This window comes from Gadus macrocephalus, chromosome 5 (genome assembly GCF_031168955.1).
Source record: "Gadus macrocephalus chromosome 5, ASM3116895v1".
Taxonomy (NCBI): domain Eukaryota; kingdom Metazoa; phylum Chordata; class Actinopteri; order Gadiformes; family Gadidae; genus Gadus; species Gadus macrocephalus.
In genome coordinates, this window is record NC_082386.1 from 12,011,692 (window position 1) to 12,037,861 (window position 26,170).

Sequence of the window (26,170 nt, forward strand, 5' to 3'; positions counted from 1 at the left end):
CGTTGTTGTTCTTGCCGTGGTTGAGTTACAGCGTGCCTGGCGATATATCCCCCTCCATCACGGGACTTAATGGACCTTTACCCCCGGGCACGGCTGACCGTGAACGGCTGATCGGATCGCAAATTCTGATAATAAAGACAGAGTGCCTCACCTCGCGGCGCACCGGGAAAACTGTGCCGTTTCCGTGGCCATCATCATATTCCTCATCATCCTATTCCTCATCATCCTATTGCTCAGCTATTTCCATTGTGCTGATTATTCACAATCAATCCGAGGTAGAAATAGAAGGCGCCGTTATTGCGGTGTAAGCGTATCCTGGCTTGAGGCGGAAACTTATTTGCAGCGCTGACTTGGGCTTACTCAGCCTTGGGCCTAGCTGCTGCCATTCCTCTCTCCTCTGGAGAATACCTGGCACTCTTTCTCTCCAGGCGGGCAGATGGCGTCTGCGATACGCCAGCATGTCATTGATAGATTCCCAGGCAGGTTGGTCAGTGCCTGCGTCCCCTGCTGACAGCCCCCTGTTCCCTGGGGGGCCGCTGCGCCGTAATGAATGGGAGCAGGAAGGGGAAGCTGGCTAAGGATGATGCATAGGGCCTGCGCGTACCACCGGGAGGCAGGGAGGGCGGGTCGACGGAGCCCTAGACGTCGGGATTGGGGGTCTGCGGGGAATATCGGAGGTGGAGCTGGGGCTTTTTACAAAACAGCCCCGATGGGATCAGAGTGCATTAACGGCAGCGCGGTGGAGCCACGCCTTTGGCAGAGGAGGATGTTCCAAATCATCAGCCTAATAGGACACTTCCTGCCCGCCCCTCGTCTTCCTGGGAGGAGAGCATCTGGTCAGGCCTGGACAAGAGTGGGACGCAACCCCGACGCGGGACAGGGTTAAATTCCAGACAGAGATGTATCGGTTTTCCTGTTTTCTTTGGACCTGCGCATAGGAGAAAGGTCTTGCGTGGCACGGTCCCCTCAATGTGGACTAAGTATAGGCACCAGGAGTGGGGTGATCTTGTTTTTTCCCCTGTTTCAGAGGTCCTCGGGGCGGAAAGGGAGGACGTGGAAGTGGTTCAGGAGGGAGGGGAGGGTAGGCGAGGGGGGTCCACCTTTCATTTCATCCCAAAGATAATTCCCTGGCAGGAATGCAGTGTTTTGCTTGGCTGGAGAGAGCACTCTGATGACGGTGCCGGAGTTAACCTGCATCGCATTCCACAGACACAGGACAGGGTGGTGGTGACGTTTCGCTCCACCCTCTTCCTGCTCCGCTGCAGCTGTTGCCTCAAACACAAACATCACCATCATCATCAACATCACCATCGCCATTATTCTCTATGGTATCTCGCTCTCCTCGAATATCAGTTCTGATCGCATCGCCGGACCGTCAAGGTCATCGATTGAAGTGCGTGCTAGCGATCCATCAAGCGTTTTTTTGCCATCGTTCATCTGTGCTCTGTGAGGCAGGAGGGAACACAGGGGGAACCAAGAGACCCTATTCATGTGCTTTGCATTTTTCAGACTGATTGAAAATCCAACTTTTGATTAGCATTCCGTTTGGTTCTCTAAAGATACAATTAGGGGGATGCTTGTGCAAACCCTGAGAGCCCAGGATGGGGGCGCAGAGCGAGCCAGGAGTAGGGGAGGTTCCTCGGGCACTTTATCTGACATCCACTAACATTGTTCCTCTCTGAGCACACATTTTAATTAGCGGCAATGAGAAAAAGAAAGAAAGAAATTGGAGTAAAGAACCCAAGTGAATTAATTAGCTTTTTTTTCATAAAGGAAAACAAGTCAACCGTTTAACCGGTTGGGGAAAAAATAATCACTTCACCGGTCGTTCATTTAAAATGTCGGCGCTGTTAAAATATAATTTCATCATGGATGTGTATTTGATAACCACAACAATTCCAGACGCTATTCGGGTTGGTGAGTTTTTTTCTTTCCAGCCTGAAGGAAATTATTTATAAGCATTTTTCTTTTGTTATATAGCTGGTAACAATATGGAGGCAAAGGTAGGGCGCAGAGTCAAACTACTGAAATTCAAACGTTGCAATTTGACAGACTGTACAGTCTAGAGGTTTCACCCTCTGCATAGCAATTCTACCAGCACTATTCATTCCAGGAAATGGCTGTGTTCATAAAGAACAAATGAACCAATTTCATTTTGCTGTTTTTTCAAATGCTTTTATCAAAACCGTTCTTTCCGTATGTGAAATCAGTGTCTGAATCCTTTAGGTTGTACTGCTATACATCAACAAGTGCAAAATTCTCATTCTCAACATCTGCATAATTCACCTCTTGAATAACAATAGTCTGATAGTTCCGCAAAGTAAAATCCTGATTTGAAAACCCCTTGATTCATATCTTGGTCTCATTGTTTCACCAATCATGCAGAGTGTGCTGCAAAAAAGAGCCGCCGGGATCAATAATGATCAATTGTCTCTGGCTCGGACCATATAGCGGCCAGGAGAAAGGGCAGGCGTAAAGGTCAGTCTCTGAGGCGATGTGGTGCGTGTGCACGTCATGTGTGTCATGTGTCTGTGTATCTAATGTGGAAGACTGAGGAGGGGGGGGGGGGGGTGGGAGTGATGAATTAGGGGTCGGGCGTTCAGCTGACTTTCACGTTAAACACTGATTGCCTTGTGACAGAGCATATGATTAGTACATTGACATGGCGTTTTGTAATGAAAGCAGGCAGCCGCTCACAGCACAGGCGTGGGGGGTGGGCGATGGAGGGGGTGGGGGGTGGGCGATGGAGGGGGTGGGGGGTGGGGGATGGAGGGGGGGGGTGGGGGTGGGCGATGGAGGGGGTGGGGGTGGGCGATGGAGGGGGGGGGGGGGTGGGCGATGGAGGGGGTGGGGGGTGGGGGGCTGCTGAGGAGGAGGAGGAGGAGGCAGACTGTGGACGCCTAGATGTCGCCTCGTCTGTTCCCCTCCAGGCATCTCTCCGTTCCATTAACACCTGCTGATTGAGACTGCCTTCGAACAACACAGCCTCCTCCCCCCCGCCCCCCCCCCCGCGCTGCAGCACTGATCGGGGGGGGGAACCTTCCTCCGGAGCCGCTCAGCACCACAGACCGGCGAGGAGAGGCACATGGACAGGGAGGTGCCCTGCATGCATGGTCAGCCTGCTAAACCTGCAGACGGGAACACAAAGTGAATGTCTGCGTTCAGATGGGTGCTCCTGTGTCGCCGCAGAACAGGGCCCTCCTCACGTGGTGCGGCTTTGGTTCTGCCGTCGAGCGGCGTGTCGTCGTTAGCACTGAGCACGTGAACGGAGAACAAGCTGGTGCTGTCTGCTGCCGGCTGGAAATAGAGGAGACACGCGATTGCACAGAGCGTGTGCCGAACGTAAATACTGCCAAGGCTAATGAATTAAAGTGGGTGAGTGTGTGTGTGTATGTTTGTGTGTAAGTGTGTGTGTGTGTGTGTGCGCACGCATGTGAAGCCTGCGGTGTTACACAGTGGGAGATAAAGAAGGGGACGTGATCAGAGCAGCCAGGCTGAGTTGGTGGTGGCACGGCCGGGCTGGGTGGCCGGTCCAGGGCGGTCTGGGGCCCAGGGGCCCAGGCCATACACAGGGGCCAAGGGGCCAAGGGGCCCAGGGCGGTCACAGGGGCCCAGGCCGGTCACTGAGGCCCAGGCCGGTCACAGGGGCCCAGGCCGGTCACAGGGGCCCAGGCCGGTCACTGGGGCCCAGGCCGGTCGCAGGGGCCCAGGCCAGTCACAGGGGCCCAGGCCAGTCACAGGGGCCCAGGCCAGTCACAGGGGCCCAGGCCAGTCACAGGGGCCCCAGGCCGGTCACAGGGGCCCAGGCCGGTCACAGGGGCCCAGGCCGGTCACTGGGGCCCAGGCCGGTCGCAGGGGCCCAGGCCAGTCACAGGGGCCCAGGCCAGTCACAGGGGCCCAGGCCAGTCACAGGGGCCCAGGCCAGTCACAGGGGCCCAGGCCGGTCACTGGGGCCCAGGCCGGTCGCAGGGGCCCGGCTGACAGCTGTTTGTAGGAATGTGGGCCTGGAGGAGTGTCAGCAGGAGGAGGTTTTTATGGCGGGCCGTAGCATCCCCTCCAGCTGCTGGCCAGGTGAGCGTTCCTCCTCCAGTAATCACTGTGATCGAGGAAGGAGGAATTCACCCTGTAATTGTGGCCTTGGCAAGCCGCCCCCTCCCCCCAGCCCCTCGTACACAAGGGGCTGCTTTTGTGTCAGAAACACTCTCGGCTGTTGGCTCTGCGTTACCATAGTAACAAGTCATTAACTTGCGGCATCAAATGTTGCAAGGTGTCAATTAAGTCAGGAAATTAAAATGTGGACCGGATTTTATTGGGTTACACGTTTACCTCAAGGAATAATAAGCCAACAAAACGACATGTGTGCAATGATTCCATGCTTCTCAGTGAGAGCAGTGATTCTGCCTCAGCTCTCTGTCCATGAAGTTCTTATTGGACCGACCCCGTGTTGGACCCCTCAATGGATTGGATTGACCTATCAGAGCGGAGAACAACTGGTGTGTTTATGAAACTTTGTCGAACTCCACCAACTCGTCTTCAGATCTATCCGTTGGTTTCTTTGAGTGTGTCAGTGTCACAGAGAGGGCGTTTGTGTGTTTGCGTGTGTATATATATTTATATTTTTATGTATCCTTTATTTAGCCAGGAAGATTCATTTGAGATACGAGACCTCTCCCTCAGGGAGTTCTGGTCCATACAGCCTCACAAATAGTTATACATAGCAAGAATTACATTCAAACAATTTCACACGAAACATAAAAGCGATTAAAAATGCTAAAAAAGGGCGTACAATATCTGAATCTATGTGTCGTGTGTGTGGTTGTGTGTGTCCGTGCAGGATCCGCCAGAGACTGCCCACAATCACGCAACCCTTCCACACATGAATGCTGGGAGATAGCAGTGAGCCTGCAGGGCAGAGAATACAGACAGAAAGACTCTGTGTGTGTGTGTGTGTGTGTGTGTGTGTGTGTGTGTGTGTGTGTGTGTGTGTGTGTGTGTGTGTGTGTGTGTGTGTGTGTGCGATTGAGTGACAGCGTTGATCTCTGTCGGTGACAAATCGGCCGTGCAGATTAATGCTGAGTGGAGGAATCTGCCGAGAGCTCAGTGGCTGTGAGCTGCTCTGTATGGCTGGGGGGGAGGGAGGGGTGGGGTGCTTGGGGTGGGGGTGAGGATGAGGAGGAGACAGAGCAGGAGGAGGGCTGCAGGGTGGATGGGATGGACACAAACAGTTCAGTGTAGGCAGGCTCAGTCGGACCGGCAGGCTGACGCACCAGTCTGTTGTCAGGGCTGGGAGTCAGAGCTCTAGGGGCCTTCAGAGAAACACAGACGGACCATCATGGGAGTCAAGTAAGTTCCCTTATATGAAATCGAGCGTACTTGTTTAGGATGCTGCGGCAGCGCGTGTGGGTGTGTGTGTGTTTGTGTTCTGATGCTGTTTACCGAGCTGCAGTGTTTCGGGTATTTTCATGCCTTTTTTTCCGCATTATGTTTTGAAGTTGGACTTCGGTGCGACGGTATGTGGTCGGGGCCACAGGGGGACTGAAGCTGCTGCTGGCCGGGAGAGAGAGAGAGAGAGGTTAATCATGCGGTGGAGGATGTGTGTTCTCCAGGCATAACATCTCCAAAAACACAAGAACAAGCACGCATTAATGAAACCGCCTGCTGTGAAACCTTGATGCTGGATCCTTCCTCCCCTCAGTGCGACAAAGGGCCGGTGTTTCATACAGATGCTTCTTCCTCTGTGTGTGTGTGTGTGTGTGTGTGCTGTTATTTTCCTCTCAAAAACAATCTGTTGCATCTGAGCAACACATGCTCAGGGCAGCGGAGGATCCGACACCACCGGTGAGTGGGTGGTGCTGGTGGTGCTGGCGGTGCCAACAGGACTCAGCCGTGGTGGTATTAGCCGCTGTGTTGTTGCAGCCAGCTGCTATTCCCCTGCTGTAATCAGACATTATGTGAGCACTGTGAGGGCCCCGGGGCCTGACCCACCGGTTGCGGTGACGGGCCCCTGCCCGGGGCTGGGGCCCAGATGCAGCCGGCGGTCTGCGGACGTCTGAGTGGTGGTGAGCTGGAAGGTGTGGAGGATGCGGATCCTGGCCTGCTGAGGCATGTCTTACTCTCAGGGCCTGTGGATGCACTCGGATGCATGGGTATTCATAACATGTTTTAGCTGTGTTACCATGGATATGAGCAGCCAGCTCGTACAGCGATACTGCCAACTGTCACGGGAGGTAATGCACGTTATTGCCTCGCTGATGCTTCCGGGCCTCTTTAACGCCATGTGTCATAGAAAACAGTACAGATGTGTGGCGATGGAGGAGTTGTGGAGATGTCTGGCACCTTCAGATTTCTAAGCTGTGATTTTTCTCAAACTAACATCAACCACGGTCAAACATTCCGGCACTGAAAGGTTTTCGACCACCTTTACCCCTGTACTGCGGCCCCTGCCGCAGCTAGGTTCCCCGCGATGCGCTGACGCGTGTCACGACACCGTCGGCCCTGTGAGGCTGAGCAGAGCTGAGCGGCGCTGTTGTGACAGACGGAGTGAACACAGTTCTGCCTGTCACGGCGCCGGGCCCCCCGTCCCGCTGATGGAGGGGAGGCAGAGGGTTCCTCATAGTCTCGCTCAGGGCTTACCCAGTACATGGAGCCAGCCCCCTTCTAAAACCCCCCCACCGTCAACCCCCCTCCAAACCCCCCCTCTCGGTCATACTTTCCCAAAGCCCTTAGTCAGTAAGTCCGTCTGGCAGACTCACACAGCCAAAAGGGGGGAGGGGCCGTGAGTCCCAGCTGCCAAACAAAAGGCTGAAATGCTGACCCGCGTGTAAGCGCTCACCGTGGGCCCGTGGGCTAAACCCTGTGGGGGAAGGCCTATAGGGGACCCCCCCTCCCCACACACACCACCCCGACGGGGCCCTTTCAGCGACGGAGAAACGAGAGGAAATGGAGGACAGAAGCCAAGAGCCCAGGCATCCTGTGCACCCGGTCACCTAGCATAATCACGTCTTTGTCTCGGCGTCGTACTGGCGTGAGGAAGCCAGGAGCGTGCGTGTCCCAGCAGTGTGTAGGTCGGAGAGGCCGCGCCCCCTCGGCAGTTCTCTGGTACATTACCGGCCCCGTTAGCCCCCCCCCCCCCCCCCCCCTGAATTAAGCAGCTCCCATTAAGTGGCAGAACGGCCTGGATGAAGTTCACAGCAGCCCCACGGAGGTGCGTAATGCAGGCATTAGCGTGCAGCTACTGAGTCTATGCAGGAGAACTCCTGTCAACCCCCCCAAAGCCTGTTGAATGGACATTATGCATCGCGCTGGAGGGGCTTGAGGCCCGCGATACAATGCTCTGATGGGCCCCTCGGTGGAAGGTGTCATGTAAATGCGTTCTATTATCATCGCCATTAGCACTGCAGCTCCTTCTCTGTGAGGCTTTGGTCACAATGCCAGAGCGGGCACGAGGGGAGACTGCGATGAGAGCATGCATTCATCTCAGCCCCCCAGCCGTGTGGAATATGCATTGCGGAAACGGTTATGGCCTATTGTCTGCTAGACGGAGCTCCGATTAGCTGCCGTTTTATTCCCCGCCGTCCCAGAAGCTAAGATGATGGCCCACCACTGCAGACTCTAATGGCCTCTTAGTACAAATGAATAAGTAATTGTTGCTTAGGCCTGATCAAGGTTGCTTGCTTGATTTCCCCGACCTCCAGTTATTTTGGTTCCAGCGTCTCGTTACAAATAGCACCTGCAACCGTCCATCCAATAAGGGGAATGTCTCGGCATCTGGGGATGGAGAAGAGGATCTCCTCAGAGGGGAAGGCCGTGGTAAGGTCAGGCAGTTGCAAGTTTATCTCATTTGCTGCACAAAAAAAGAACTCACATTGAGTCTTTGTTCGCTGCTCTCACTTTAGCTTGGCCGCCTGTTAGATGACTGTTTAATCAAGCGCTTTACCCCCAGGATCAATGGAAGGAGAAAGACCTAATCAACAACGATATTCTCTGTTCCCAAAAGAAATGTGTAGTTCCTAGTGGGAATTGTGTATAGATCAAGTAACAGGGACTTGTTATAAAGGAATACTTTTTCGATAAGTACCAGACTTTTAATGAGAGGAGGCTGTGAGATCGGGGCACAAGACTCGACCAGATCAAGGTTTATTCCCTAATGGATGTCACCACGTTTCACCGCGCGCGAGGGGGCTTTGTAAAGAAAGGATTATAGGCTGTAATCAGTTCATGACCCAGCGCGTGAGTGCTAAAAATCACATTACATCCCCTGCGCTCCATGTGGCCATGTTCCCATTTCCTAGACTGTTTTTATGGGTGACTTTATTAGTGTTTGCAATACAGGGAAAATTACTCCCATTAGATTATGGTTGTAGACACTGTCTTCCTTTTTTTCAACCCACTGTCCATGTATATTATGGGGTCTTCATTGATGAGGATTTTCCCTGCCTCATCATCTCCACTACCTCCACGAAAGACGACCAGATGCCAAACACTAGAGCCGCCTCCTCCTTCCTCCTGAGGAGCTGCACTCCACCGCCTCTGAATCCCAACCTGTGTCTACCTGGATCGGAACCCTCTTGTTTATCCCCGGCATTGCCCATTGACTGGAATATAGATGGCGGATTAAGAAACACATGTAAGAATCCCCCTTCACCTCCCTTTCCCTACATGCTGTCTTTTTCGGACTACCCACTGATTAATCACTCCCAAACGCTCACAGCAGCCTGTGGGCCTGTTTGTTGTGATAGCCTCTGCAAGGAGAAGTGAAAATAAATAATCGCTAGGTGTCTCAGCGTGGCAGCTGCTGATTAATGAGGAAGAGAAGTGAGGCAGAAGTAATGCTGGCAGCCCCCACTCACCCACGCCCCTCCTCCACCCTTCATCCCTCTGTCTCTCCCCCCCTCCGTCTCTCCATCCTCTCTCCATCCTCTCTTCTCTCCCTCCGTCTCTCCACCCCTCTGCCTCTCCATCCCTCCATCTCTCCACCCCTCTGTCTCCCCATCGCTCCCTCTCTCCACCTCTCCGTCTCTGCGTCTCTCCAGCTCTCCATCCCTCCGTCTCCCCGTCTCTCCATCCCTCCTATCCTTTCTTCTTTCTCTCCGTCTCTCTGTCTCTCCATTCCTTCGTCTCTCCATCCTGTCCTCACTCGATTTATCCGCGTTTGGTTTCATGATATTTTATTACATATTCACCTGAGAAGACGCCGCGTGTGGGTGGGTCTGAGCATCCCCTTAATAAGCCTTCATATTGGGTATTGATATTCTCCTGATATTCTCATGAATCACCTGGATATATATCCTGCCTCTGTCGTGTGCGTGGCTGCCTGCTCACCCATGAAACGCCCCTCAATCAGAGATGTCTTCATGCGCTTCTCGAGGGAGCCCTCATGGAGAGACGGTCTTCCACAGGTCTTCAGGATGAGAGGACGGGAGGGTTTGCGGGCGTGTGGTGCGTGTGGATGCATTTGCGTGTTCTTCGTCGAGCATCCCTTAAACGCTCCATAGCAGGCGGCCCTTTGAGGAGAAGGCAGAGAGGAGCCTGGCACAGAGCGAGTGTGCTCCGGAGAAGATGAAAGGAGTTGTTCATCTTTGCCAGCATGGCCGGGGCTTGGGGAGGCAAGAGCCTGCAGAGGAGGAGGAGGAGGAGGAGGAGGTGGGACACGTCTTCATTATCGTCTGTCACCTATCAACGGCTTTTTCTTAGCAGATTTGTTTGCCTCTCCAGTTTTCACCTTACATTAGAATAGTCTGCTTCGAAAAGCGATGGTATTGTGGCATTCTCAGCCGCTTGTTATGAAGTTAAAAGTCAATTTGGAGAGATGTTCTTAACTTTTCCTACCTTTTCCACTCTTCTTGGCGGGTCTTGAATAGGCCTTGTTATCTCTTGACTGGCAAATGGGTTCTGCTTAGCTAAATCCTTGCACTTGGCTCACAGCCCCTGGACGTATAGCTTGGGGCTACAACACATTAGCTGGATGTGTTTGTGAAGGCCGTTGAGGAGCAATGTAGGAAACAATAAAAGGATACGCAAACGGAATTATAGCCTCTGACTCGTAACCCCAAATCCGTTTCTTTGGCCGGTCCAATCCCTATTTAAAACCCTATTTAGGCTGAGGGGCCCCTTTACGCCAGGAACCTGTAGATTGTATGGGGCCAGGAAGGTACTGATGGGGGCCACTGGGTGAGGGCTTGTGTTTATAGGCAAAGCAGCAAAGGCGGAAGCAACGAGAGCCATCTTCAAAGTAGTGTGGTCTCACTGTGACCACACTACTTTGCCGTCACACATGCTCATAAAGCATCACTACACATAAAACGATTCTCTACTGTAAAGCAAGCACACAAAACGTATGTTATGTCTTTGTCTTTACCCCGGAAGTTTGTACTCGTGCTGTGTTTCTTAAGATAGGTGTAATGTTACACAACTCTAACCACAGAGACAGGGAGTCATGACTCCCCTATGGGTTTGGACTTTTTCTCCCTTGCTTTCCTTCATTTCTCAAAGGAGCCAAGGTTCTGCAGGGATCTATGAAGTCTTGTGTTACGTTTGGACCGCAGACGACTCCAAAGCACTGGCGTTCCCAACGCTCCATGATGGATCACCGTTGCATTGTTTGGACAGTCAATGAATACTTGACCAAAGAGTGCTCTGTTTACTTTTTTAATACGAAAGACAATAAATCTACTGCTGATTACACCTCGGCGAGACTCGTCGTACCGCATTGTGAAACGTCCGCTCTCCGAGCGGAACGCGCACATCTGGCCCGTTCTGTACAGTGGAATCCCGCAGCAGGGTGGCCATCGACGAGGTCAGACCGGGGATATCCACAGAACAGATTGTATGCATTTTAATGTCCTCGGAGACCGCTGCTGCAATGTGTTACAGTGCAATGTGGAGCGTGACATTTGTGTTAAAGTACACGATGATGGTAATGTCGACAGAGTGGTGATAACAAAGGAACATGTTCATACTTATACGGGAACGATAAAATGCATAAAGGTACTTTAGTTTACACTCATGAGAAACTAAGTCAGGATGTGTTGAATATTAATTACTTTTTTTTCTTCTAACTTTTTTGGCTGCTGCTCTCAATTTTCTTGGCACACTGGCAATTCCCCTCTTAAGAATTTTCCGGAATAAACCAATTCCAAGATGAATGTGGCCTAGCCCCAACAACAATTTCTCCCTGTTTATTTCTATGGCAGAGAATGATTTGCCTCCTCATAGACAGTTCCTTCTGGCACAAAGCCAGCCCAATGATCCTAGCAAGGACCTCTCTCTCTCTCTCTCTCTCTCTCTCTCTCTCTCTCTCTCTCTCTCTCTCTCTCTCTCTCTCTCTCTCTCTCTCTCTCTCTCTCTCTCTCTCTCTCTCTCTCTCTCTCTCTCTCCCCCTCCTTGACACCTTCCTCTTCCCCCTCCCCCATCCTTCATGGGGTAAATCTTTCCCCCCCCCCCCCCCCCCCCCTCGCCCATGTCATTTTTTACTCTCATTTATTATTTATCTCCCTAATCTTTCCCTTTGCTTTCCTCCCTGTTTGTCCCCTGTGTCCTCCTCCTTGCATCCCCACCCCTTATGTCTGATGAGCCCCTGTTTTTCCAGCAATTCCCCAGACGATTCCCTAATCCCTCGTTTTCCACCTCAGTCCACAAACTGTTTTGAATGGGAGCCAAGGAGAGCGTGACAGGACAAAGCTCACAAAACACCACTAGTTCAGCATCTATTTACACTAAAGCTACACGTTGCTTTCACTACAGCAGGACTAGAGCTCCCTTTCTCACCGCTGCGTTATAGCTAGTATATGTCCGATGAATATCGACCCTTCAAATTATTATTTCACTCCTTTTTACATCATTTATACATCAGGCCCTCCCTAATTAGCCTCACCCCAATGCTATGAAGACATACCCGTGGCCTTGGGCTTTCGGCAGTCGGCGGCACACAATGGAGCCCCATTTTGTATTCTGTGTACAAGGCCAGTTATGGGAACAAAAGGCCTGGTTGGACGCCATGTTGGAATCAAGGGCGTCTTGGCAACACTCGCGTCCAGTGTGTTTGTCTCATGCAAAGCTTTGCTCAGGTAGCCGCCGCTCCATTCATGGCTGTCTGCTTTAGCTGTGATCAATGTATCTCTTTCCAGAGATTTATAGGAAGTCTTTAAGCCCTTGCCTGGGGGCGATTGGGCCATTTCCCTGCAGATGCTGCTGCATATAAGCGCTATCTTCAAACTGGCATTAAAAAAACAGGAGGAAGGAAGCAGAGAGATTGCTGATAGGTGCAGCTCGTCAGTTCATACAGTGGACTGCGTGCTCAGAAAAACCACATGGTTTCGTCCTCCTTTTGGAGCCAGAGGAGAAAACCCCTCTCACAAAGTGAGTGAACACATACAGGCTTTCCAGCCATTTCTCACCGAACCTGTGATTAAATATGAGATAGTAGGGTGCCTTTTCTCTCCAATATGGTTTCAGTCTGACTGAATGGCGACAGAAACGTTGTGTTGTCTGGTACAGCTTACCATGGAATCAGGCTTCTTCAGCTTAGACACACATGTCAGGAGCGATTCAGTGCATGGCAGAGGCAGAAAGGAACAAAATGTTAAATGTCATGTTTTACGCTAGTGTCCCTTGTAATTGAAGGTGCTTAAGTGCGACAGGAGACAGACTGAGGGCCTGCGCCATCAGGATCAGGGTTGCTATTCACTTCACAGTTTTTAGAATTGCAACGCCCCGCCCTCTTCGCTTCCCTCTTTGTCCCCCATTGGCTCCCCCCCCCCCCCCACAGGGGGCCCCAGGTAACTGTACTCCATTCCACACTGCCGGCGCTCTCCCAATACGCCTCAGGTTATTTCAAGGGCTGGCATGTGTTTGTGTGACCCCCACGTACACATGTTTTTAGCATTAGGCTAGTGCATATATTTATGCATTCCTGGCCATACATCAGGCAGGGGGTTGGGAGCGGGGGGTCTGTCACTGCTTGGGGCCTAGACTGCGTTCGGCCCTGGAATGGGCTCCGTGGGCCACGGCGATGCAACAACTGACAGCATCGCCGGGGCGTCCGCAAGGGAGAGCTTATTATGGTATGGAGTGTGTTTCTGAAACGCTTTGCTTAATGGTGGTGTGTTTGACCTTGGCGGTAAATCTTGTCCACTCGCTCACCGCCAGTTGGCAGTGGGCGGGGTGTGACATCACTGGGTGCCTGTGCACCCAGTGATGTGGCGAGTGGCGAGTGGCGTCTGCCACGGAGGCGTCATCAGTGTGGAGCCTTTGCACTAGGAGGGTCCGGAGAGAGGCAGGCTGCGTCGCTGGACATCAAGGCCAGCCCAGAGATGCAGACGAGTATTAATCCTGGCTAGGTTTGGTCCAGAGTGTTTTACCCGGTACGTCGTCAGCTCCGCACAGGCAGCCCACCGGGCTGATTCGTCGGGCTAAACACAGAATAATATTAACTTCATGTTCACTGAATCGTAATATATGCATGTTTTTCTTCACACCTCTGGTGCGGTGGGAGATGTGTTGAGTCAAGGACTGACTATTGATGAGGAAACGTGTGGATTTGAAGCCTTTTGGGAGGGTTGCTATTGATTCATTATATTTATATTCAAAAACACGCACAACCACAATCGATGGAGGTATCACACATTTGTATCAGTAATAATTGAACAGCAACACGGTTTCAGTGGCTCATCTGTCATCCTGTTGGAAACCATCTCTGAACATCTAGTCTGCCGGTTTGCCGATTACCGTATTTTCCGGACTATACGTCGCTCCCGAGTATTAGTCGCATCAGTCAAAAAATGCTCCATGACGAGGAAAAAAACATATATACGTCGCATCGGTGTATAAGTCGCATTTATTTTTAAACATTTAAACAAGAACGTTTAGTCTGGAGAGACTGAATAAAATTGCAATAGCAATATAGGCTATATATAAACATAACTTGTTATGTGTTCTCTTCTGTTTTGTCTACGGCCTAGTTTATTTATAATTTATTCGGTGGTGCAGTAGGCTTGCAGCGTTCAGTTGTAGGCCTAATGAATGACGGTGCCATATCTGGCGGCCGAAGATTATGTACGCACAATTTTGGCATATAAGTCGCTTCGAAATATAAGTCGCAGGGCAAGCCAAACTACAAAAAAAAAACGCGACTTATAGTCCGGAAAATACGGTAATAAACCACAAGCCTTTGTGATCGTACCAATTGTCGTTTCCCGTGTCATATGATACCTGGCTCGAGCCCAGCAGTCTCATCTCCATTCAGACGGGGCCGTGCTGGCATGCTCATCAGCACTAGGGGGAGGCAGACATACTGCTGGGGCGAGCAGGAGGACCCATCCAGGCCCAGCGGCAGGGGCATCCTTATCTTGTCTGGGGAGTGAAAGAGGAAAGTCAAGAGAAAGGAAGTGTCAAGGATGGCAAATGTGGCCTACATGGTAATTAGCGGCAGGGATAGACAATCTAAAGAGCCGTAGAGCCGGCCCGGGGAACACAGACAAATCAGCACAAACAAGCTAATGGGTGCGGCGGCTAACGAGAGTCAGAGCCAAAGGAATTTCTCTTGCTAATTTGACAAAGCCTGAAAAGAAGGCAGGGGCACTTATTGACAGCAGTCCAAAATGAAGCATTGAAAGCCGCGGCTTTCCCTCCCTGTCCAACCCTCCTCCTCTCAACTCCTCCCCTCCTCCCCATCTCTTCTCTCCTCCCCTTCCCTCCTTCCTGCCCTTCCTCCCCTCCTCCACTCCTCTCCTCCTCATTCCCCCCTTCCCTACCCTCCTCTCCTCCTCCACTTCTCCCCCCTTCTCGCCACTCATTCCCTCCCCTCCTTCCCTCCCTTATACCCCTCCTCCTTCCCACCCTTCCTCCTTCCCTCCCTTCCACCCTTCCTCCTCTCCCCCTCCTCCTCTCCTCTGCTCCCCTCCTCTCCTTCCCTCCTTTCCTCCTCCCCTCTCCTCCTCTCCTCCTCCACTCCTTCCCTCCCTTCCTCCCCTCCTCCCCTCCTCCCCTCCTCCCCTCCTCCTCCTCCTCTCCTCCTTCCCTCCCTCCTCCCCTCCCTCCTCCCCTTCCCTCCTCTCCTTCTCTCCTCCTCTCCTCCCCCCCTCCCCCCCTCCTTCCTTCCCTCCTCTCCTTCTCTCCTCTCCTCCCAGTAGGTCGGTGGAGGGGGTTCCAGCCTAAGATGCGGCGGAGGAGCCTTTATTGCTAACGACGGGCTCTTTTGCATTAATCTCGCGGCGGCCCATCTGTATATATTAGAGTCGTTATCTGCGCTCAAGCTCTGTGCTGAGGGAGACACTGAGTGAGCAGAGGGGTTTCCACCGCCATTCTTCCATTCATCCCCTCTCGCCACCTCTTCTGATGCTCATTGGCTGCACGCGGACCGAGGGGCTTTAAAGGGAATAGATATTGAGGTTAGGGAGACGAATGGTTCTGCTGCTATAGTGGGCTACTGTCAAGGTGACCAATGTCCACATTAGTTTTGTCCTGCGCCCATTGATCGCTGCCACTCCTAGTCTGAGGGGATTTAGCGAGGGCGGGCGGTGTTGATAGAGGTGGTGCAGCAGGTGGTAAGATCTGCGGTGCTGGAGTCTGTAGAATAGAAAATAGAACCTGTAGTGAAATCGGACACAGGGCAGAAAAAAGCTGAGGCAAACATGTGTTGTGGAGCTTGAAGGAAGTGAAGGTTAGGTGATATATCAAAGCCGTTCGTTAGGCTCCCAGCTTGTCTTCTCTGTGACCGCGGAGCCACTGTCGGCGCCTGTGTTCTGTTTCGCTTTTTATTTTCCTCCCTTCCTTCAGTTCACGCTCGCTGGAGTTCAAATGTGGGCCAGTGTGTCAGTGGCGGAGGCGAACGCACTGCGCGCTTTGGCTTTGTGCTGAATGTACTTTCATCCGGCAACGCTCCCACCCAACCTGCCTGCCTTTATGTTCCAGTAGTTAGTCCGCAGCCAAGGCGGCAGCCTTTCAAACAGGTCTGGTCGATGGCCGGGTGAGAGGGCTTACTGGTAATTTGGCAGTACTGGGAATACTGGGCACTCAGATCCCAGTGTTGGTTCCCCCACTTGCACCGTTTAATTCCCCCCCTTTTACCCTTCACCAGAAACCAAGTGCCCTCTTTCTCTCTGCCAGGCTCCCATGCAATCTGCCCCTGTGGATGTCATTGGTTCATTGTCTCTGTGTTTGCTCTGCCCTCTCTCTCTCTCTCCATCACTCAGCTTTCTATTGAGTGTGAGATTTGCTCGTTCAGGCGATCCATCTTTGTGCACTTAAGCATTTTCCTTCCTTATCTCTGTGTCGGCCCCGCTGATTAATAACACTCTAAGTCATCTGCTTAATTACATCCTTAAACAAAGAATCCCAAAAAAAACTAATTTGCACGTGTGTCCATTCACCAGGGTGCAGAGCAGAACGCAAACACACACACACACACAGACACACACACACACACACACACACACACACACCACACACACACACACACACACACACACACACACACACACACACACTGCATACATGTACTGTAGGCATACTATCCAAATCTGTTTGAAGTGAGGGACCCCAAAAGAAAAGAGAGGTTCTGTACGCATTAAGTATTCATGTGACGGGCATTGGGGTGTGCCTGTGTGTGTGTGTGGGGGTTCTTTGTATGCATGTGTGTGCGTGTTGGTAGAGAGAGAGAGAGAGAGAGCAAATTGCGCTGCGAGCAGCCAGCAATCGAGCGCTGACACCTCGTCTGGCTGCCGGAGAGAGAGAGCGAGAGAGAGCGAGAGAGAGCGAGAGAGGGGTTGGGCTGATGAGAGAGCGGGAGGGAGAGAGAGCGGGAGGGAGAGAGAGCGGGAGGCAGAGCGAGTGAGAGGAAGGTAGAGAGAGCGCGAGAAGGCAGAGGACAGCTGCCAGCATTTCTCCGACAGCCGGAGAAAGAGCGAGAGGCTGAACAGGAGCAGGAATTCTCCCTATTCCCCCCCCCACACCACTACCGCCCCCCGAAACCCAACCGTCCGGCCAGCACCGCTGCCCCCGTTTCCCGGCCGACAGCCCGCAGCGTGCGACCCGCAGGAGGACCGGCGGCCGCTTGGGCACGCAGGCAGCAGAGCTCACAATGGACTAACGGAGCGAACCGGCAGGGAGAGAACAGCCAGGCTACCCCCAGGCGGGCTGCAGCAGCGCTGGAGAGAGTGGACCGGGGGAGCAGTGTGTGTCTGAACAGCAGCCGGAGAGGCTCTCGGCGCTGCAGGCGGGAGGGAGGGGGGGGGGTGTTTCTTGCCTGAACTGAGACTGAACTTTTGCACGGCGGAGCGCGCGCCGCACTGGAATATTATGAACAGAGGAGGAGCGGCTTCTGAACCAAGCCTCAACTTCTCCTTCTTCTTCCTCCTCCTTTTATCCGGACTAACGGGAACCCCTCCCTGCTGCATTCAGTCCACCTCTTCCTCCTCCTCCCCCCCCCCCCCCCCCCAAACGCAGACCACTGCTCCTCCAAGGTAGCACCTCATCCCCCCGCTCCATCCCACCTGCCGCTTCTCTGGTTACTATGACGCCCGGCTCCCCCTCCCCCTCCTCCTCCTCCTCCTCCACCTTCACCTCCTCCTCGTGCGCCCTGGACACCTCCTCCTCCACCTGCTCCTCGTCCTTCTCCCTCCCACCCTTTGACTTCTTACCAACCGCTGTGAAATCAAGTGGAACCCCTCGATGATTAGGATCCGCGCTGTGAAGAAGAGAAGCTCCCCCCCAGAGCCCCGCAGCTTGTGAACCACTGCCGCCACACCCCCGCCCCAACTCCTCCTCCTCCTCCTTCTCCTCCTCCTCGCGCCTCCCCCACCACCCCCTCCACCCGCTCCACCCCAACAACCGTGCTTTGGGACGGCCACTTTTAAACGGGAAGTCATGGAGAAGCCGGCCGTGACCGGTGGCGTGGACGCCGGGGTAGATCTCGCTCAGTTGCAGGCTTTCTGGCTATGATCATTCACTAGATAATGGATTGGAAAGAGCTGTAAGTAGTACTCTCTCTCTCTCTCTTTCTCCCTCTCTCTCTCCCCGTCTCACACTCTCTCGCTCTCATGCTGCGCCTGTCTCGCACACACACACACACACACACACACACACACACACACACACACACACACACACACACACACACACACACACACACACACACACACAGGCGTGTTGTCACAGAGCTGTTGGTGTGGAGCCGCACGTGCTCAGCGACCGGTCCGGCTCACACACTGCAGCCAGGCTGGTGTCCGCTCCGTTGGAGACTGAGAGGGGAAGCGTGCGCCGGAGCTCCAGCCTCGGGCTCTGATCCGCAGATATGCTGAGGAAACAAACCCTTGATTAGCGTGGGTTTGATTGTGGGACTTGAACAGGTGGACGAGCTGTTGTGGGTGAGGGAATCTCTGCCTGCACCTCCCCCTTTTGAAAGGGAGAGGGTGGAGGGAGCTAGGGAGAGAGTAAGGGGGGAGAGCTAGGGAGTAGGGGGAAGGAGAAATAAAGAAGAGGTGAAAGGTTTAGTGAAAGGTAAGAGAAAAAGGAGAGAGATTATGACAAGCAATTAATTTTCCCATTAGTCTGTGTGTGTGTGTGTGTTTGTGTATGTGTGTGTGTCTGTATGCATGTGTGTGTGGGTCTGTATACATATGCGTGAATGTGTGCGTCTGTATGCATGTATGTGTGTGTGAGTGTGTTTTTGTGTGTGTGTGTGTGTGGTTTTGTGTGCAAGCCTGGCTTTTCTCCCTCTCCCCTAAGCAAACGCATGCAGCCTCATTGTGCATCATCCATTAAACGCCAAGGTTACAGAATGTCCGCGTGGTTGTGTGTGTGTGCTCCAGACCGAACGGGCAGCAGAATAAAACAGCCATGCCCCTGTAATGGCTCTTATCTGATGTCCCTCTTCTGTGGGAGATAAAAATCAGTGGGTGAGAAGAGAAGGAGGTGTGTGAGGGGCTTGGATCCTGAATGAACATGTGCTCTCGTCAGAATTGCATGCACATGCACATACAGGCCTGGAACATGCACGCCTAGCGCACACACATGCACATGCACGCACAGACTCGCCACCTACACACATATATATGCAAATGTGTGCCAGAGTGCAAATGCATGAGCACACACACTTACACACTCGAATAGAATCGCTCCTACACCTACTGTAGAGACAAAAGCACATCCTTACCCATACACGTGCACACACACACATACACACACGCACGCGTACACACACACACACACACACACACACACACACACACACACACACACACACACACACACACACACACACACACACACACACACACACAATACCGTGCGTTCCTGCACACTTGTTCTCTCGCCTCCATCCCACATTCATCTATTCCATCTCGTTTTTCTCCACCTCCCCGACGCTCACGCGGCGATCCGTCTCGCATGCTATCACACACGGGCCGCTCCCCGGGGAGGGCCCTCTGCTGTCGGCCCTCTTGGATGCAATAATTATTCCATCAGCCAGCGGTGTGTTCTGTGATTGTGCTCTTGGGCTGTCGCTGCAGGGGGCGACGGTGGGGAAGGGAAGTGTCATGTCGGGGGTGGGGCAGCTGTCAGTCTGGGAGGGGGGGGGGGGGGGGGTAGGGGGGGGGTTGGCGGCAGTGTACCGGGTTCTGTCCACAGGAAAGCTTAAAGCAGGTCTAATGAGCCGGGGCCTCCCCCACAGGAAACAGCAATGTCTCTCTCCTTATGTTTCTATGTCTCTCTCTCTCTATCTCTATGTCTACCTCTCAGTCTCCCTCTGTATGCAATCCTCCCTCGCATTTTTGTCTCTCTGTCTCCTCTGTATCTGCATTTTTCCTCCTGTGGCAGTAGCTCTCTCTCTCTCTCTCTCTCTCTCTCTCTCTCTCTCTCTCTCTCTCTCTCTCTCTCTCTCTCTCTCTCTCTCTCTCTCTCTCTCTCTCTCTCTCTCTCTCTCTCCTTTTCGCTTTGTCTCTCCAGGAATCCCTTGCTCTGCAGATTTATCCCCTTTTCATCTGCGGGCTCCATCTTTCTCTCATTCTCCCTGCCAGACCTCCCCCCATCCCCCCATCATGTTGACAAGGGCTCCTTTGTCTCACCTGAGACTCTCCCGCCTCCTGACTGCTTGACTGAACGCCATTCTGGAGCGTTTGGGTTTCCAGGAGAGAAATCACTCTCCCGGGCCCGGCCTTGGCTTCCCAACCGGGCTGCTGCAGGGACGGTAATCCAGCCGGGGCGAAGCCATATCTCTGGCCAGGCACTCTCTCAGCGGGGGTCTGTCGGCAGGGGGTCACACAGAGAGGCGTTTGGCTAGGTCCCTGGGAAAGAGTGAGGCTGGGACCGGTGCTATTCATCATGTGGCCCAGTGACCCAGAATGTTCCCCTGCACAAACAGCTCGCCGGCGAAAACAGCAGCAGAATCATAGTTCAATCTCTTAATATAAAGCTGGATGTGTGGTGTAACCACTCATTTAGAGGACCTTACTAAGTCAGATCCCACATACATACCATGAAATGATGCTGTGTACGGTTCATATGATCATATGATCATATGATCAAACGAGCCTCAGGTGAGACGCCCACCTTTCCCCACGCCTGCTCTCTGTGGATGATCAAAGGCCAAGAGCACACCTATCCCAGCCCCGGTGAGGCGAACGACGGGGGAAATATTCTGTCATTACCACTTAACAGCAGAAGCTGACAACAGGCGTGTTGAGAGGCCAGAAGGAGGCGGCTTGTTCCTCTTTCATCCGTCCCGTCTGTGATACTTATCGTGTGTTTGATAAATATGAATGAATGCATGTCGACTGTTTTGCTATCATGACAACCTGCGCTTTACAGGAGCACAACACTGCGGTTGGAATGCCAGAGCTCTTTGTTTTTCTGTGCAGCAGTGCATAGATTGCTTAGTTTTATTACCTGTCACCAAGACCTAATAAGTGAATCTTTCATGAAGTCTTTGTTTAGATGCGTGGGAGAAAGCTAAAATATTCGTACAAAAACACATGCTTATGGAACAGGATTTGAATCAGAATAATATGAATGTTTGCTCTCATTTGTGAAATCAGCAATTTGCTGAATGAACCTCAGTTGGAGGCTTTTTGGGGTGCAGATGTACATGGAAGAGTCTAACAAACATGCGCCCCATAAGAACAATGAGAACACTAGGGCATGAGGACATTTTTTTTCTATCAAGAATAAGTCTCCAATTTCGGTGGTTGAAGGAAAAAAGCGGTTGACAAGTTGATTCATTCAGTGCTCGGGGGTAAAAGAAATACTCAGGCATTTCGTCTGGGAGAAAACTCATTTTATACGGAGGCACAGGCAGGAGTGGAGGCCATATCAGCCCCCATGCTGGCCTTGTTTACTTGGGCAGAGAATAGAAAGGGCTTATTGACCTTTCTCTTTTGTAGTTGTATCGTGTTATTTCCAAAGGCTATGCGCAGCGCCTTTTTGGAAATGTCACACCAGACATTTAAACTCCATCAGGTCTCGGTGGAAACCGCCCCTGCTAGACATATCTGCTAGCAAATCTGGTGTGTGTGTAAGCTCTCAGGCTCCAACGGGACGGCGCTGTTGGGTTTTGTAGATCTTCTCCTCATGGTTTCCCTTGTGTTTCTCCCTCTCCTCACCTGCAGGGCAGCACAGAAGCTGAACTTGTCCGCCAAGCGGAAGAAGCACCAGCCCCCCCTGCTCCACCCCCAGGAGCCCTCCGTCTACTCCACCAACTTCAGCGGCATCCTGCAGGTGTCCCCGCCCCCCGCGCCCCCATGCCTGCTCCGCGCCGTCTCCAAGGTCAAAGAGAACCCCGGGATGGGCAAGGTGAGGGGCCGCACGCCAGCGAGGCTGTATGTGTGAGTGTGGGTATCTGAGTGTGTGTGTGTGTGTGTGTGTGTGTGTGTGTGTGTGTGTGTGTGTGTGTGTGTATGTGTATGTGTGTGTGTGTGTGTGTGTGTGTGTGTGTGTGTGTGTGTGTGTGATTGTGAGTGTGTGTGTGTGTGTGTGTCTGCGAGTGTGAGTGCAAGTGTGTGTGCATGCATGCGCGCTTCGTTTCGTTTGTGTGTGACTCTGTGTGAGTGTGCATATTCGTGTGCACGTGTGAGTGTGTACGTGGGTGTTTGTATGTGTGTGTATGCGTGTGTGTGTGTGTGTGAGTGAGTGTGTGTGTGTGTGTGTGAGAGAGTTTCTGTGTGTGCGTGCATGAATCAAGGGCGTGGGCACCCCCTCAGTGTATGCGTGTCGCAGCGTGTTCAGTACATGCGGCACAAGCATCATCAGATGGACGGCGCACGCCTGCACCCGCGCATTCCCACATCGCCAGACACGGCAACACAAAGACACGCACACACACACACACATACAGACAACGTACAAACACCAATCTCATTGGAATTGGAGAACACTACATGGCGCCGCGCCAGCCCGCAGCCCCCCGTCCCCGTCCCCGTCTCGTCCGGGCTGAAGAGATGGAGTCCGATAAGCCTGCCGGAATGTCATGAATTCACTCGTTTTGTGGAACTTCCAGCACTACGTGCTGAGCAACCAGCGGTCCGGTTTAGCATAAAGGACGAGAACAACACAATGCGGTTGGATATTGTTTACAAGTTCAGCATCAGGATTTAAAATCACACCGCGTGGATTCTGCACGCTACGGGCCGCGGCGGGCGGGAGGGAGGGAGGCGCTGGGTAAACACAGGGCTCTTCCGTTGGGCTTTATGGGGTATTGTTTATCTGGGCTGCGGTCCTGTATTTATAGAGCAGCAGAAGTCCCCTAACAAGTGGAGGTCCCATCTGGATAGGAAGTCCTCGCTTCGGTAGCCAGAGAAACCAGACGGCTGTACCTTTTGCCGCATACTGTAAACGTCCGACAGACAGACGGACATCGTAAAAGCTTGCTCGGGCAGCCACCTGAGGATAGACTATCTATCTGGGAGGATAAAATAAACATACTATGATTCATGGCATTGCTCCAAGTCTGACTAGCTCGGATTAGGTCTCCCGTGCTTCATGCAATCAAAGATTATCTTTCGAAACAGTTCCGCGTTAGAAAATCCAAAGCCAACACGTTAGCCAACATAGCTTTGACTGTGCTGGACCGTCTCCCACAGGAAAGCCCTTTGGTGCATTCTTGTTCTTCCACTATCTGGGTCGGAGCCACTCTTGACCCAGACATTGCTCCCTTAGCCGATAGACACGTTACGGGCCGTGAAAATGCCCCACTAATGGATCTGGAGTGGTTCAAGAAACAAGGGAACAGGGCCCATTAACAGAGAGGTCGGAGGTGTGAAAACGCTTCAGCCAATCCTCTCGCTCTCCCTGGAAATCAAATCTCTGCCAACATATATGCTACTCTTGCTAGCCCCCCCTGGTCCCGTGTGCTCTCGCTCCGTGGTGAGGCTCTGCAGGCCCCGCAGTGTGGCTGGCTCTAGGTCCACTTTAAATGTCACAGCAAATGTAATTCCATCAACATATGTATGTGTCAGTCATGCTAATTGGGAGTTCAGGCGATACTGCAGCGCCTATGCTGTAGCAAGGGAGAAACATAGGATTGATTGCCTACTGCATGGAACTGGAGGTTCTGCAGCCTGTATTCTGTTGCCATATTTAAACAGTATTCTGGGGGGAAGACTGGAGCTTTGTGTGTGTGGGCGTAAAAAAGCATAGGGGAGAGAAGAAGAGAGGCTGAACGAGAGAGGGAGGGAGGGAGAGAGGGAGAGAGAGAGAGAACCAGCCCTCTGTCAGAAAGAGGGGAGTTAGTTGCAATTGAAGCATGTTGGGTATTTTCCATGCCTGAGAGCAGCAGTGCCCAGTCAGAAATATCATATTTTCAACTGTATGTTTCATGGAATATCTTTCGTTATAAGTTATATGTTGGCAAACGAAGCCTAGGGCTATGCCTATAATATCTATGTGTATAAAAGGTAACCAGATCGGCTATGATTTATAAAGATGAATAGGAGACCACTGATAATATCACGTATTCTCATACTGTCATGCATTGATGTAGAGCCGAGGAAATGGGGGAAGCTGTGTGTTTCTGTTAATATGATTCAGGCATGATGCACTGTGACCGATAGCTTGTGGTCTTCTTCAGACTCTGAGCTAAGACCAGAATACCAATGGCCGATTATAACTGTGTTTGTGTCGACATAGATCTCCAGGCACAAGCAGAGAGGGGGGGAGAGGGAGAGAGGGGGAGAGGGTGAGATGGAAGGAAGAAGGGAGGGATAAAGCGGGAGGGGGGGAGTGGGGGGAAGGGAGGGGGGAGGGAGGCTGAGATGGAGATGGAGGGAGGGAAATTGGGATGGAGGGAGAGATGGAGGGAGGGGAGATAAAGGGAGGGAGGGACATAGGGAAGCAGGGAGAGAGAGAGAAAGAGGGAGAGAGAGATGGAGGGAGGGGAGATAGAAGGAGGGAGGGAGCGATGGAGGAGGGAGAGGAGGGAGCGAGAGATGGAGAGAGGGAGAAGAGATAGAGGGAGGGATGGAGTGATGGAGGAGGGAGGGAGAAGGAGGGAGAGAGAGAGGGAGAAGAGAGAGAGGGAGGGATGGAGCGATAGAGGAGGGAGAGATAGAGGGAGGGAAGAAAGAAGGGAAAGAGAGAGAGGGAGGGACAGAGGGATGGAAAAGAGAAGGAAGGAGGGGGAGAGAGGGAGAGGACATCGATAGAGGGAGGGAGAGAGGGAGGTTGTGTGAGTAGGAGGGATAAGATGGGGCCCATATGCTCTCACATTCCCATGCTGGTATAGGTCGCCCCGGTTCCAGAGAAAACAGCCTGCTGCATGGATTATCGTGCAGCACGGAGCGATAGAGACACACCTACCTCCATTTACCGCCGCGGATTCCAGTCCCGGCTTAGTAGTCCTTTGCTGACACCATTACGCTTTTGTATTGACCCAGCTGGATCACTGGTCAATGCAGGGCTGTAGGTTTCCATGGAAACTGCAGCCATCAGTCACCCCTCTGACACGTTGTTCAGGACAGGATATGTTATGCGGAGCCATACTTCTCCTTGGGTTGGATCCATTTTCTTTCCTTTATATTCCTCTTCCTCTGCTTTGGTTTATTGAGGCTTTGTTATTCCATACATATATTGGTAATATTCAAAATTATTGATTTAAACATTAGCAGTAGTAATATAAGCATAGTCATAATTGTGTCATCATCATCCTCATCATCATCAGCATCATCATCATCATCATATGTGTGTGTATCTGACAGCATGCCCCCCCTCCCTGTGTCTCCGGGTGAAAGTGATGATGATGATGATCCTCATCATCTCATCATCATCATCAACATCATCATCATAAGTCTTTGATCTGACAGCCTGCCCGACCCCCCCGCCCCCCTCCTTGTGTCTCCCGGTGAAAGTGATGATGATGATGATGATCATCATCATCATGAGACTCAGTCTCATCGCCATCATCTACATAATCGTCCTCATCATCATCATCATCATCATCATCATCATCATCATCATCATAAGTCTCTGATCTGACAGCCTGCCCCCCCCCCCTTTGTCTCCAGGTGAAGGTGATGATGCGGATCTGCCCGTCCCTGGAGGCAGGCGACTCCGGTTCCGAGTCCGGGTCCTTCCTGAAGGTGGACAGCAGGAAGAAGCAGCTGACCCTCTACGACCCCGCCTCCAGCCCCCACTCCCTCTCCAGCCACCGCCGCGCCGCCACCGTGGCCGTGCCCAAGATATTCGCCTTTGACGCGGTGTTTACCCAGGATGCATCTCAAGTAAGTCGTTGCGTGTTTCTTCATGCTCACCGCGATACGGACCCATCCACGCCCGTCTTGGGGATATATATATTCTCACACTATAGGGCTATATTTAGAAGTGATCTGATCTCACACATGCATAGGCCCATGGGCAGGGCAGCAAGGTGTTAATCTCAGAAGGGCAGAGGGGGGGTGTCGCCATGGTGTGGTTGAGCCCGTAGGGTTTAGGGGAAGAGCATGGTGCTCTGGGAACTCTGGGAATAGGAGGTGGGTGCATTTTTCCCAGCGTTGGTCTAACAGCTGGGCTTTCAAGTCATGGGAACGACATTGCATTGATACCAGTTATAGCTAGCACATGTAGGGACTGGCCAGCCTTAATCCTGCCATTGATTCAGACAAGCCATGTTTAGTAGGATCCAAAACTATTAGGAGGTAGGCGTTTCAAAAGTGCGATGGATGTTGACCGTTGCTTCTTTCGGTCGTGG

The 26,170-nt window shown here is 52.4% G+C and overlaps 1 protein-coding gene across 2 annotated transcripts in view; it reads left to right on the top strand.

Annotated features, from left to right (window-relative positions):
• The first annotated feature begins 5,185 nt into the window (after positions 1-5,185).
• LOC132457943 (kinesin-like protein KIF26A) overlaps positions 5,186-26,170 on the top strand; it is a 35,298-nt gene continuing 14,313 nt past the window's right edge. Inside the window, exons 1-3 of one of the 2 annotated variants that reach the window (XM_060052352.1) lie at positions 5,186-5,343; positions 21,600-21,783; positions 25,488-25,703. In XM_060052352.1, coding sequence (XP_059908335.1) covers positions 5,333-5,343; positions 21,600-21,783; positions 25,488-25,703 — 411 coding nt within the window. In that variant the 5' untranslated portion in view covers positions 5,186-5,332. Of the gene's footprint in view, positions 5,344-16,759; positions 17,969-21,599; positions 21,784-25,487; positions 25,704-26,170 lie in introns of those variants that run through there. The other variant, XM_060052351.1, reaches the window with a different exon arrangement.